This window comes from Cajanus cajan, chromosome 7 (genome assembly GCF_000230855.2).
Source record: "Cajanus cajan strain Asha chromosome 7, NIPB_CcT2T_4, whole genome shotgun sequence".
NCBI lineage: Eukaryota > Viridiplantae > Streptophyta > Magnoliopsida > Fabales > Fabaceae > Cajanus > Cajanus cajan.
In genome coordinates, this window is record NC_138523.1 from 14,071,969 (window position 1) to 14,084,990 (window position 13,022).

At 35.0% G+C, this 13,022-nt stretch overlaps 1 protein-coding gene and 1 long non-coding RNA gene across 7 annotated transcripts; one reads left to right on the plus strand and one right to left on the minus strand.

Moving 5' to 3' along the window:
• Window positions 1-400: 400 nt before the first annotated feature.
• LOC145950152 (uncharacterized) lies at window positions 401-1,341 on the minus strand. Its single transcript, XR_014428259.1, has 2 exons — window positions 1,051-1,341; window positions 401-783 (listed from the first exon to the last, which is right to left on the minus strand). It is a non-coding gene; the product is annotated as an uncharacterized LOC145950152 (long non-coding RNA).
• Window positions 1,342-7,073: 5,732 nt separating this feature from the next.
• LOC109816334 (Pentatricopeptide repeat (PPR) superfamily protein) lies at window positions 7,074-13,020 on the plus strand. Of its 6 annotated transcripts, XM_083061136.1 has the most exons (4): window positions 7,074-9,508; window positions 9,859-10,080; window positions 10,929-11,631; window positions 11,750-13,020. In XM_083061136.1, the coding sequence occupies exon 1, from the start codon at window positions 7,165-7,167 to the stop codon at window positions 9,058-9,060; it is 1,896 nt and encodes a 631-aa protein (XP_082917262.1). In that variant the 5' UTR covers window positions 7,074-7,164; the 3' UTR covers window positions 9,061-9,508; window positions 9,859-10,080; window positions 10,929-11,631; window positions 11,750-13,020. The 6 variants fall into 6 exon arrangements, with proteins under 6 accessions (XP_082917262.1, XP_082917259.1, XP_082917258.1 ...); XM_083061133.1 differs by having other exon boundaries at window positions 10,912-13,020; XM_083061132.1 differs by having other exon boundaries at window positions 10,929-13,020.
• Window positions 13,021-13,022: the final 2 nt, after the last annotated feature.

A 13,022-nucleotide genomic window follows, 5' to 3' on the forward strand; every position in this document is an offset into this window, starting at 1 on the left:
AATACCATTAACTGCATCAACAAATGTATATAATTATACTATTTTACTCTTAATCACTTATAAAATAAAATTAATTATATTTGTACATGATAAACTATGTGCCCAAATGGACGGTGGAGGAAAAAACCTAGTGGTAAACTTATTGGGATTATCTTTCGTTTCAAAATGATCTCCTTTTTACTTTTGAGCAAATGCAAGATGACATATATGTTGACATGAATATATCTTTCATTCAATATTAGGAAACAAGTTTGGAAACCTAGTATTGTGATGTGTTAAGGCCACATAATTTATTAACTCAATAGTACATTTCTTAAATACCTAATAAATAGTCGATGGCGATCATAACAATTAATGATTGAAAAGAAAAGATAATTCAAATTTAGGGAAGAATAAGAAATAAAAAAAGAATGTAAACTTTTATAACTTGAACTCAATTGTCAATCGTCAATGTACATTATAAAAAAAATACATGATATCATTTTATGAATAGTATGGGGTGTTGAGGACTTTTTTTGAGAACCCAAAACCAGAATAATGATCAAATCTAAATCATACAAAAAAGAATGGAACCTAAAAAAAACCCTAATAGGGATAATCTCTTTAAGTCTTTTATACCTCTTGGGGAAGGTGAGATCATTTCTCTCTTACTTTCTTGGTTATAGCAAAAGCAACTCCTGCCAAAGCCATAACTATGCCTGAAATTATTATAGCTGATTTTATTGTTTGCAATGCATCCTTCTTTTCTCCTACATTTTTCTTTTGTTTGGCTTCATCTTGTTCCTTCAACCAATGTAGCAAGTGTATACATAACACCAATCAGTACATGATATAATTAATTCTACACAAGCTATATATATACATTTTTTTCTTCTTTCATATTTTTTTTGTAATTAAGATACTTCTTTGATCATATATATATATGTATGTATGTATGTATGTATCTGTGTGTGTGTGTGATGAAAGAAAAAAAAGTCTCATAATTAAAAAAAGGGTATTTTGATAGCATGTTCATCATACATGACCCCTTGTATATGAAAATGAATGTACCTTCATTTCCTTGGAAGTTGCAACTTCAGAAGATACAGGATCAACCTGGACGTGTGTGTTTGTCCCAGGATAGAGTTCTCCAACAACATCTACTGGTGGGAATGTAAGATCTGAATTCTGAGGTGGGCTTGCCATCTTCTTTTAGCTAGCTTTCAAGCAATGATTGTTATGGAATAATTGTAGGGAGGAAAAGAGAAGAGAGGAAATAACTTCCAACATTACCAAGGATTCATAGAACCAATGCCAAATAGTTGTTCATTATAAATTGACATGCGTGATTATTGTGAATTTTGAGGTTGTTATAGCTTTGTGGGTCTCAATGATGTTTCCTTTTTATTCTCAAACTTGCCGATGTAGTTACTCAAACTTGGCTAAACTTTCGCGTATAAGTAAATAACTATATTTTTTCCTTTAGAAAAATAATGAAGAAAGATAATCAACACATTTAAGAATGTAAAAGAAAAACTCACTATAATAATAAAATAAAGACTCACTTTGTTTCTATTTTTTGTTGTAAGAAAATAGAACAAACGATTGTTATGTCTCTTATTATAATTATTTGGTAAATGAAGAAAAAAAATAGAAAAATAACAGACAAAATCACTAGCACTAGAAATAAGTGATTATAGCATCTACAACAAGGACATAACATAATCTTTTAAGAGAAATTGTTAAAAAGATGAAAATAGTTGTTGTGTCTCATATAAGTTTTTGTTAGAGCAAGACTTTGCAATATTCATTTTGAATGAAATTAAGTTTCTGCATGATTTCACATTTGATTAAGTTAAAGAAATTTAGGTAGTTTTTGCATTGATTTAAAAATTTTATATTGAAGTTTATAACTAAATTGATTTTTAAAAAAACACCTAAAATATAAATCATTTCATTTCAAAATCAATCATAATTTGAATCTACCCGAATATCTTCTAGTTGTTTTTATTTTGATGTGGTCATGGGTACAAACATGAATATTATGTGACATAACACAAGATCAAACATCATGTCATTTGGTTGCGTTTAACATATATTTTGCATTCTCATTTATAGTCCACTTAACTTTGGACTTGTTTATCTCTTATGTGTCATTCCTTTTCTTAGGAACATATGGCCCAAGCTCAATAATATCTCACAGATCTACATCTTGTGATTCTAAAATCAACTTCTTTTTGGCCTTCAAGTAATATTAGTGTCTTCCATCAAATCCAGGAGGTATATTTTTTGAAGCCCTTTTGGGTACGAACATAGTTGGAGCTTACATTGGCATCATTCCCCCATGCTCTTTCTAAAAAATTATTAATTGTGCTCAACTAAAAAAGTTAAGCTATGATTTCGGTTGAAGTGATTAAATAACAAAAATAGGGGTTGCATTATTTAAAAAAAATGATCCTTTATTTAGTTCAAAAACTACTAGTTAATGTTTTAAAACTAGAACTAATGATCAACTCAATTAAGGCATTAACTCAATAGATCACTAGTTGAACTAGTACATCATTGATTGAATTGCATAAACTAATATATAATTATATAATAATTTTAAATTAACAATATATTGATATATAAATTATTTAAGTGACATATGTTACACTTAGACATAATGGTGCAATGGTTATTATGATTTCAGAAAGTTAAATGCATATGGGACATCACAAGCAAAATTAGTTTTATTATTTATTTTCTAAATTTTAGAAGCTCCTAATTAAGGTGTGAAACATGAAGAAATGTGCACATATTGGGTGGTCAACAATGTTTATAACAGTTTGATAACATAACCAATCCATTATAAGGCTTAAACCTATTTGACCATTTCAATCGACCATCCAATTGTTAAAACACAATTATTAGTTCAGAATGGAAAATGTATTCTAAGCCCAAAATGCAAATTTAGTTTTTTTTATTAGAAAAACCAATAGACGACTCAAAATGATATTAATGTAAGTGAAATTTATTGCTTTACTCAAATAATTTTTAAAAAGGAAAAGATAATAGAAACAATAAATTTATACTAGTTCACCCTAAACTCAAGGCTATATCCTAATCTCTTTATACTAGTGAGATTTTCACCAATATTGAACCTTAGTTATTACATTTGGTTACTCAACAACCACATCAAGTTGGTCCACAACATTGAGCACACTGCTATTTCCAAAACACCCACACACACACACACACACACACACACACACACACACACACACACACACACACACACACACACACACACACACACACACACACACACACACACACACACACACACACACACACACACACACACACACACACACACACACACACACACACACACACACACACACACACACACACACACACACACACACACACACACACACACACACACACACACACACACACACACACACACACACACACACACACACACACACACACACACACACACACACACACACACACACACACACACACACACACACACACACACACACACACACACACACAAACACACACACACACACACACACACACACACACACACATATATATATATATATATATATGTACCTACAGTGCACATGTACACTCACCAATTCCTTAACGACAACATTTCTCAAGCCTTGGTTAGTATAGCTTGAATAGAACAATAATTTTATTTGTGATGATGGGCATAGATGAAAATAACCCTCTCTATTACATAGGTTTTCACTAAGGAAATAAAACCTCATTTATATGTGTTTAAGAAATGAGCACTCAAATTGTTTAGAAATGAGTTTCTCTTTTATAAAGAAAGATGAAGTTGAAAATGGGTTTTCTCCACAAAGGATTTCTAGCACGAGTTACACTATTTTATCTTACTTTAGTGAGTGTTAATGTTCCATATTTAGGGTTTGACGTGCATAATATGATAGAGAATGAGTATTGTCTCTAAATCCAAATGATTGCACAAAGAAACACAACAATGATAAAAAAAAGGAGAGCAAATAAGAATTTAAGAGGGCATTGAAAGAAGATGAGAACTCAATGAATGAGTTGCTCACAATGGAAAATGAGAGTAATGGTGATGATGCATAAAGTTTCCTTGTTCATCTTGGTTCTGAATTGGGTCACTCGAGATCCTAATGTTTGCTAGATTAATTAGTTGTTAATAGATGATGGAAGATGGACTCTAGAAACAAATGACAAACTCCAGCAACAACAAACTCTAACAACAACACAAGATAAGAGTGATAATGGTCGTTGTGGGTTTGGGAGGAGTTGGAAAAAGACTTGAGAAGGGAATGATCTAGTGTGGAAGCTATGAGATACATATGTGAAGCTCAAATTAATCTAACAATCAATAAAGAGCAAGACTTGTATAAACACAATCCTGACACTTCACATTTAGGCACATCTAATTAAAAATTTACACGTCGTTAAATCTAAAATATAATTTTCTCTTTTTCATCCATTCTTTCTCACACCCTCCTCTATAATCTTGACAAGATCCCTTGTTGTTTTTCCTCTCTCACCCACCTCTATGCCTACATTACCTGGATCTTTGTCTCATGCTACTTTTTTCTTAGCATTAACCTTTCCCACACACAACTCATACCACCTCAATGTCATCCCTCATCTGGTTGCTAGATTGATATCAACTGTCCATATATTCCAATTTCCACATGTTGGATTGATATTTCGTTATAGGATTAAGAAAGTGTCTTAATGAGGAAAAATGCTTGGGGGAAAAGAAAAAGCTTCTTGGTGGTTTGATTTTAAAAAACAACTTAATTATAATAATTATTTTAATTTAATATATTATAATAATGATGGAGACTAAGGTGGGGAATGAGATTAGGTGATTTATGATGTATCATTATTATTTATCTTTAGATTAATTTCATCCTTACAGTATTATGGTGGACTCTCTACACCATATGTTTTTCTTGTGTCTTCCTTCCTCTCCTCCCACCATCTGTCTTTTCCTCTTCTTTCATTTTTTCCACACTCTTCACAATAAAATCCTTTTTAATGTTCAATTATTTTTATCAACTCTTCAACCAACACTCAAATCATCCAATTTCACAATGCTTTGCTTTGTGCATGTTTTCTCATCGAAATACCTCACAACTACTATGTTTCCAATTCATTTTCAAGCACATGGTGTTGGAAACAAAAAAAATACTCATTCTTTTATAGATAAGGATGCTAAATCACAAACAAACCAACACCATAAAGAAATAGAAAAAGATGACACAAAATATATTTAACGTGATTCCAACCTTCATGCCTATATTCACATGGATATTCATTATCTCAAAATATATTATAGATATATGAAAATCATCCCTTCAAATTGTGTGGACGAAACTTGGAAAACCATCTATCATATGACTTCCTCTCTCACTTAGGTCGATGACCCCTTTATAGGTCGAGTAGTTCTTTTCACGTCAAACCTATATTTATTAACCTAAAATCCTAATCTTAAAAAGAGAAAGAAAATCTTTAAAATAAATAATTCTACAAAAGTACTAATATCTTTTAAAATCTAAACAATATCTTAAATATTTAAATTTGGAAATTTGAATTATTTTCCCAAAATTTCTGCCCTCAATTAAAACTTTCAAACTTTATCTTCTTATTGTCTTGGATACTTGTCATAGTCATCTTTAATCATATTGTTTTTCTATAGTATTTCTTATCTCCATTTTGTGAGTATTGGAAATGTCGTATATCAATCTTCAATATTTAAGTGATAGGTCACTAGATTGCAAAAACAATGAGCTTTGATACCACTGTTAGGAATAAAAAAAAACTTATTTTATGAATCAGGATGAGGGAACACAAACAAGACAATGTCATACAAAAATAGAAAAAGATCACACGAAATTTATTTAACATGGTTTGACCCCTTATGCCTACATCCACAAGGATGTTCACTGTCTCAAAATATATTACATATTTATATGAAAATCCTTCCTACACGTTTTGTGGCTAAATCTTGAAAACCCCTTCTCATAAGATTTTATAGGTGAAACTTGGAAACCCCTTCCTTAAGAGTTTTAAGAATAAAACTTGGAATCCTTCAACATAAGTTTTATGACAAAACTTGGCAAATCCTTCATCATAGAACCCCTCTCTCACTTAGAGTGGTGACCTCCTAACAAGTCGAGTAGTTCTTCTCATCTCAAGAGCCTCTACTTATTGACCTAATATCCTAATCTTAAAAGATGAAACAAATTGCTAAAAATAAATACAATATATTTCAATTCTAAACAATATCATAAATGAAATATTATCTTTTAAAATCAAACAATATCTTAGATATTTGAATTTAAAAATTTGAATTGTTATCTCAATGTGTAGAAAGACTAATGATACTTCTTGTAAGTCACTAGTTTGACCTTTCTCAATAAAATCTTCTTTTTTAAACCTTTTAATGTCAACAAAGAACAATTTGATGTTTTCCTAGAAACAATATAACAAACTAGAACCAAAGAATTCATAAAGTATAATAGTAACATGCATAGTAGAAATAACTAAAAGTGATTATTTTTCTTAGGAAAATTTGAAGAGGGTACATGGTCTTTCTTTTTAGGAGTAACCTCCATCATATAATATTGTAATGAAAGGATGAAAAGAAAAAAAGAAAAAAAGAGTGGAAGGAGGAGGAAAGACTAAGGTTTATAATATACTTTTTTTTATTCAATCGTTGTAATTTTTTTTTTAAAAACTGGTCATCTAAAATTTACATCTTAAGAATTTAGGTTTTGTAATTTTGTTTTAATTTTTATAATACATCTATTTTTAAATTTTAGTCTCAATAATATTTTGTTTATTTTTAATTGGTCTTTTTAAAAAATTACAAAAACTAAAAGTAAAATATAAGGAAAAAACAATGAGTATATTACCATGATTAAAATAAAATAAAAAGAACCAAAATAAATTTGTGTACAAAGATAAAAAAAAAATACTACGTATATTACAAAAACAAAAATATATTTAAATATAGAATATAATATTAAAATTATATAAAGATTTTCGTCTAAATTAACCCTAAGATTCAAACCATTGCTCTCGCAGAGTTACTCTAAATCTAATGCCTAATAATTCCCCAAACAAAGTAAAATAAAACTCGGTGGCGTCGTATCGGGCTTGCCGATGAGCGTCGCCGAACCCCGCGCCACTGCGGCGGCGGCGCCGCGGTGGAACCCGACGACGGCATGGAACAACCAGCTCCGGCAGCTATCAAAGCAACGGCAATACAGAGAAGCCTTAACCCTGTACCGCCACATGCTCCGTTCCTCCTTCTTCCCCAACGCCTTTACCTTCCCCTTCCTTCTCAAATCCTGCGCCGTTCTCTCTCTCCCTCTCACCGCTTCCATGCTCCACGCCCACGTCATCCGAACCGGGTCACAACCCGACCCGTATACCCGCTCCTCCCTCATCAACGCCTACTGCAAATGCTCCCTCCCCGGCCACGCGCGCAAGGTGTTCGACGAAATGCCAAACCCAACCATTTGCTACAACGCCATGATCTCTGGCTATTCATTCAACTCCAACCCGCTTGACGCCGTCAGGTTGTTCTGTCAAATGCGGAGGGAGGAGGAGGAGGATGGGTTGGACGTTAGTGTTCACGTTAACGCTGTTACTTTGTTGAGTTTGGTTTCTGGGTGTTCCGTCGCTACCCATTTGACTGTTGGTGTTTGCCTTCATGGGTGCGTTATTGGGTTTGGGTTTGGGGCTGATTTGGCTGTAGCGAATAGTTTGGTTACCATGTATGTAAGGTGTGGGGAGGTTGAACTTGCGCGCCATGTGTTTGATGAAATGTCTGTTAAGGATTTGATCACGTGGAACGCTATGATTTCTGGGTATGCGCAGAATGGGCATGCTAGGAGTGTTTTGGAGGTTTATAGTGAGATGAAGTTGAGTGGGGTGAGGGCTGATGCTGTTACCCTTCTTGGGGTTTTGTCGGCCTGTGCGAACCTTGGCGCGCAAGGGATTGGTCGGGAGGTGGAGCGCGAGATGGAGCGGTGTGGTTTTGGTTGTAATCCGTTTTTGAGGAATGCGCTTGTGAATATGTATGCTAGGTGTGGGAACTTGACTCGGGCGAGGGAGGTTTTTGATTGCTTGGTGGAGAAGAGTGTGGTTTCGTGGACGGCGATCATTGGTGGGTATGGGATCCATGGCCGTGGGGAGGTTGCAGTGGAGCTTTTTGATGAGATGGTTGAGTCGGGTGTTAGGCCGGATGAGACGGTTTTTGTGACTGTTCTTTCGGCATGCAGCCATGCTGGGTTGACTGATAAGGGATTGGACTATTTTGAGGAGATGAAGATGAAGTATGGTTTGAAGCCTGGTCCGGAGCACTATTCTTGTGTGGTGGATCTTTTAGGCCGGGCGGGAAGGTTGGAGGAGGCTATGGATCTCATAAAGTCGATGAAGGTAAGACCCGACGGTGCTGTTTGGGGTGCGCTTCTGGGTGCTTGCAAGATTCATAAGAACGTGGAGCTAGCAGAATTGGCCTTTAAGCATGTTGTGGAGCTTGAACCCATGAATATAGGTTACTATGTCTTGTTGTCGAATATATACACTGATGTTAATAACTTAGAGGGGGTTTTAAAAGTTAGAGTCATGATGAGGGAAAGAAAGCTTAGGAAGGATCCTGGATGCAGCTATGTGGAATATAAAGGAAAAATGAACCTTTTTTACTCGGGGGATATGATCCACCACCAAAGTAAGGAAATATATAGGATGTTAGATGAATTGGAAAGTCTTGTGAAGGAGATTCATCCGCCAGATGAGAAATATGAAGGGAGGAATGAAGAACTCTTAATTGGTGCAGGGGTACACAGTGAAAAATTGGCAATTGCATTTGCCCTCTTGAACACTAGGAGTGGAACTAAGATTACTGTCATGAAAAACTTGAGAGTGTGTGTGGATTGTCATTTGTTTATCAAGTTGGTTAGCAAGATTGTCAATCGGCAATTTATTGTTAGAGATGCCACTCGCTTCCACCATTTCAGAGATGGAGTCTGCTCTTGTAATGACTACTGGTAAAAACAATGCAGCACTATTTCTGAAACTTTGGCTTTTGATAATGATGCCTGACCTCACCTAAGTGATTGTTGCTGTTGGTGGAAGGGAAAATTCATGACAAAACATGAGGGGATATAATAGTAATTTATAGATGTTCAAGTGAAAATCCCATTATTTTTAAGTTAGATAAGACATTAATGGAATGGGAAGAAATGACAACACTGGATGGAGTAACTCTTTTTGCTAGTTTCTTGTCTTCTCATTCAAGGACTGATCTCCCTGAAACGATGAGAAACAGTGTCTACTTCTCTAAAGTTCGTAGCGTTGCATTTCATTCTCTCTTGATGACTATAGATACTATCGTCGTACGCTGTGGCATGAATGGGGAGAACAAGACCCTTTTGAAAACATATGGGTTGAACCACCAAAGGACTTTGCTGGGTTCACGTGAAGAACTTTAGTGAAACAAGTAAGCATTCCCAAATCCCTATCCTGTAGATCTATTTGTTATGACTTATAATGTCTTATAACTGCTGGATATATGCTTTCATAGAAAATTAGCAATGCATGATAATTGTTGTCATTCTTTATTAAGTAATTATGCATGGTTGAAATTTTCATCAATGTTATTGATGTTTATATTATTTAATTATCAATGCTTGCTCCATGCAAATTACAAAGTAATCCAGGTTGCTCTCATTCAGTCATTCTTTTCAAGGTTAAGTTACATGATTTAATTTTGATCCACTATCAGTGTAAAAGTATTTTCACACTATCATCTAATTATTTATTGATCTGTCACAAATGATTGAATGATAGTGTAAAAATTGACAGTAGTCAATTAATCAAAGCCAGACTTGCAACTTTCATTCAATTCTTTTGACACATCTGAGATCGCTAAATGTTCAGGAGTTCCTCTATTCAATCCTTTTCCTTCTTCTTGTTGCTGGATATCTCGTTCGTACACATCTTCTCTTTGTTTCTCGAGTCTACTATGAGTTACAGACAGAGTTAAGGGATTTTTCCTAAATGGTTACATGTGTAAGTATCTCAAGTTTTAGTATTAGTCATCAGTATAAATGATACTCTGCATTTACTGCACTTTTTTACTTACATACATATTCTTTTAATTGCTATTTAATTTTTTTAAAATGGTATGGTTACTATCAAATGCTTTAAAAATGGCCAGGGTCATAATGCTTTGGAAAAGGGAAAAGGGATTAGAGCTTAAATTATGAAACATTATTGATTATGTGTACCGAACAACAGAGCTAACTAGTTTATTGTGACTTGTTGTGAGGATAAGAGGAGTGAATTCACATCTGGATCTTATGGGAACAATCACGATTGGAACACTAGAGTCATATGTGTCTGCATTGGAATTTATGAGTTATTTTTTATAAGTCTTGTACAAGTTCATTCATTTGCATTAAGAAATCAGCTTTCGTAAAATTTGTCTAAAATTCCATATAATGTATAAAATTTGCAAAATCCCTACAGGTAGTTAGGATCGCAAACATTAATGGTAACTTGTTCTATAGGGAGGGAGAAAAAGGAGAAGAAAAAAGAATTACTATCGGGGGAGAAGTTGTGTAGTGAAGATTGTAAAGTTGTAAGATGAAGCAAGAGGTCCATCGAGAAGAGCCTTAATAAAATAACAATTGCTTTTCTTAAGCAAAAATCTACCTACATACATTAAGCAATAAATATCTTATTTTTGGTTTCTTTCTATTTATTTGGGGATGCATGAGGGGTTACAGAGTAGTCTTTGTTTGATTTTGCATCAAAGTCCATAAACATGCATCAAAAACATAAAAAAAGAGAAGCTTTATAACATGTGAAATTGACATGTGTTACCTCTGAACTCCGAAGTGACACTGAACTTATAGGGTACGGGCCCTTGTTAGGCAAGTCTACAAGAAGAGGAAGGTACAAGGAATGAGGCAGGATCTGCTTAAGTACAAAGGGATCGGGTTCTCTTAAGCTCATCCAAGGGGCTTTACATGATCAGGGCATTCACTTCATTTTGGAGTTCAATCAGATTAAGCATCCTCAAGAGAAAAACAGTATTCTACCAGATATTTTGGAGCGGTTGGAGGAGTATGTGGCAGTTTTCCAGACCCCACAAGGCCTGCCACCAATGCGGAGACAAGATCATGCAATCGTCCTTAAACCCTGAGCTCAAATTCCTAATCTGGGACCTTATAAATATCCACATTACCAAAAGGACAAAATACAGAAGTTGGTAAGAGAATTGTTGTCAGCTAGATTTATCTGGCCGAGCACTAGTCCTTATGCCAAGCCCGTCATATTAGTCAAGAAGAAGGATGGAGGGTGGAGATTTTGTGTTGATTATAGAGCCCTAAATAAGTAGACAATGGCAAACAAGTTCCAATTCCAGTGATTGAAGAGCTATTGGATGGGTTAGAGAAGGCTACTATTTCTAAACTTGAAGGAAGGAGACGTAGAGAAGACCACGTTTAGAACCCATGAGGGGCGGTATGAGTATCTTGTCATACCTTTTGGACTGATAAATGCTCCCTCAACCTTCCAATCTGTAATGAATGAGGTGTTAAGACCTTTCCTAAGAAGGTTCGTGCTTGTTTTCTTTTACAATATTCTCGTATATAGCTCAACTAGGGATGAACACGTTCAACACCTGAAATTAGTTCTACAATCATTACAATCATTAGTTCTACAATCGGGACAGGGTGTGGCAGCTGATCTGACGAAGGTGGAGGCACTGTGGGCTTGGTCAATACCAAAGGATCTCAAAGGTTTTAGGGGATTCTTGGGCCTAACAGGTTACTATTGGAGATTTGTTAGGGGATTGGGAAAATAGCCAGACCCTTAACTGCCTTACTTTAGAAGGATGCGTTCCAATGGACAGAAGCGGCTCAACAAGCTTTTCAAGAGTTGAAGGTTGCTGTTACTTCGCTACACATCTTAGTAGTGCCAGATTTTTCCAAACAGTTTATAGTAGAAACCGATGCTTCAAGCTCCGACCTAGGTGCAGTGCTCATACAAGATGAGAGGCCCCTTGCTTTTTTGGAGTAAGGCATTATCCAAAAGGTGCCAAGAGAAGTCTGTATATGAAAGGGAATTGATGGATGTGGTATTGGCAGTAAGGCATTATCCGAACCAAACACCCTCATAAAAGACAATTCATGAATTTTAAGCCTAACAATAACAGATAGCATAACAAAAATGCAAGTCAGGCGGCATTGTAAGGGCATTGTGAATAAGAAATTTGACAATGCTAGGGGAAGATCAAAGATTGAGGCGTATTTAAAGGTCACATTCCACCTAGTGAACTTGACAACCTGGCCTTCTTCCGTATCTTATCTACGTAAAAGAGCCAACTTATGATTTTGAATTTGATTGGCTTACATTACTGTTAGTGCACCATTTTAACTTTGTCTGCCCTCCTTATTTATCATTAGACAGCTCTTATGTACAAAAATTAGAACATACTTCGGCAGTCCTGAAAAGTTATCTTCCGTACTTGGCAAACTTACGGACAATTTCTTCTGAACTGGTGTTTGTCAAAGATAGTTGTGTTCTCTGTGCCAAGCTCGTGACTAGGTTCCCTGCCTTTACAATTGAGCTTGTTGGCTCGATCTGTTTCTGTGCATATAATAGGCAGTGACATTTTCATCTAACTGTCTTGCATGTCATTCGTCATCCAGAGCATGACAATTTAAGTTCCCCTTAATCGTTCTCTTGGGCTGTTGCAGTTCGTTAGTGAGGCTCATATGGAAGCATGCCGAAGGCAGCTTCTTTACCATATAATATAGGAGGCTACTATTAAGTGAAGAATCACATCTGTTGGGTTAGACTTAAACCTTTTGATTCTCTTGTCTCAGCTGTAGAATTTTTAAGATTTTTCCCAACACAATAGTTATGTAGTGCTTATGCAGAATAATTGAAGTTCATTCTAGAATTACCTACAGATTTGTCAACATATTTATTTTCATGATTGT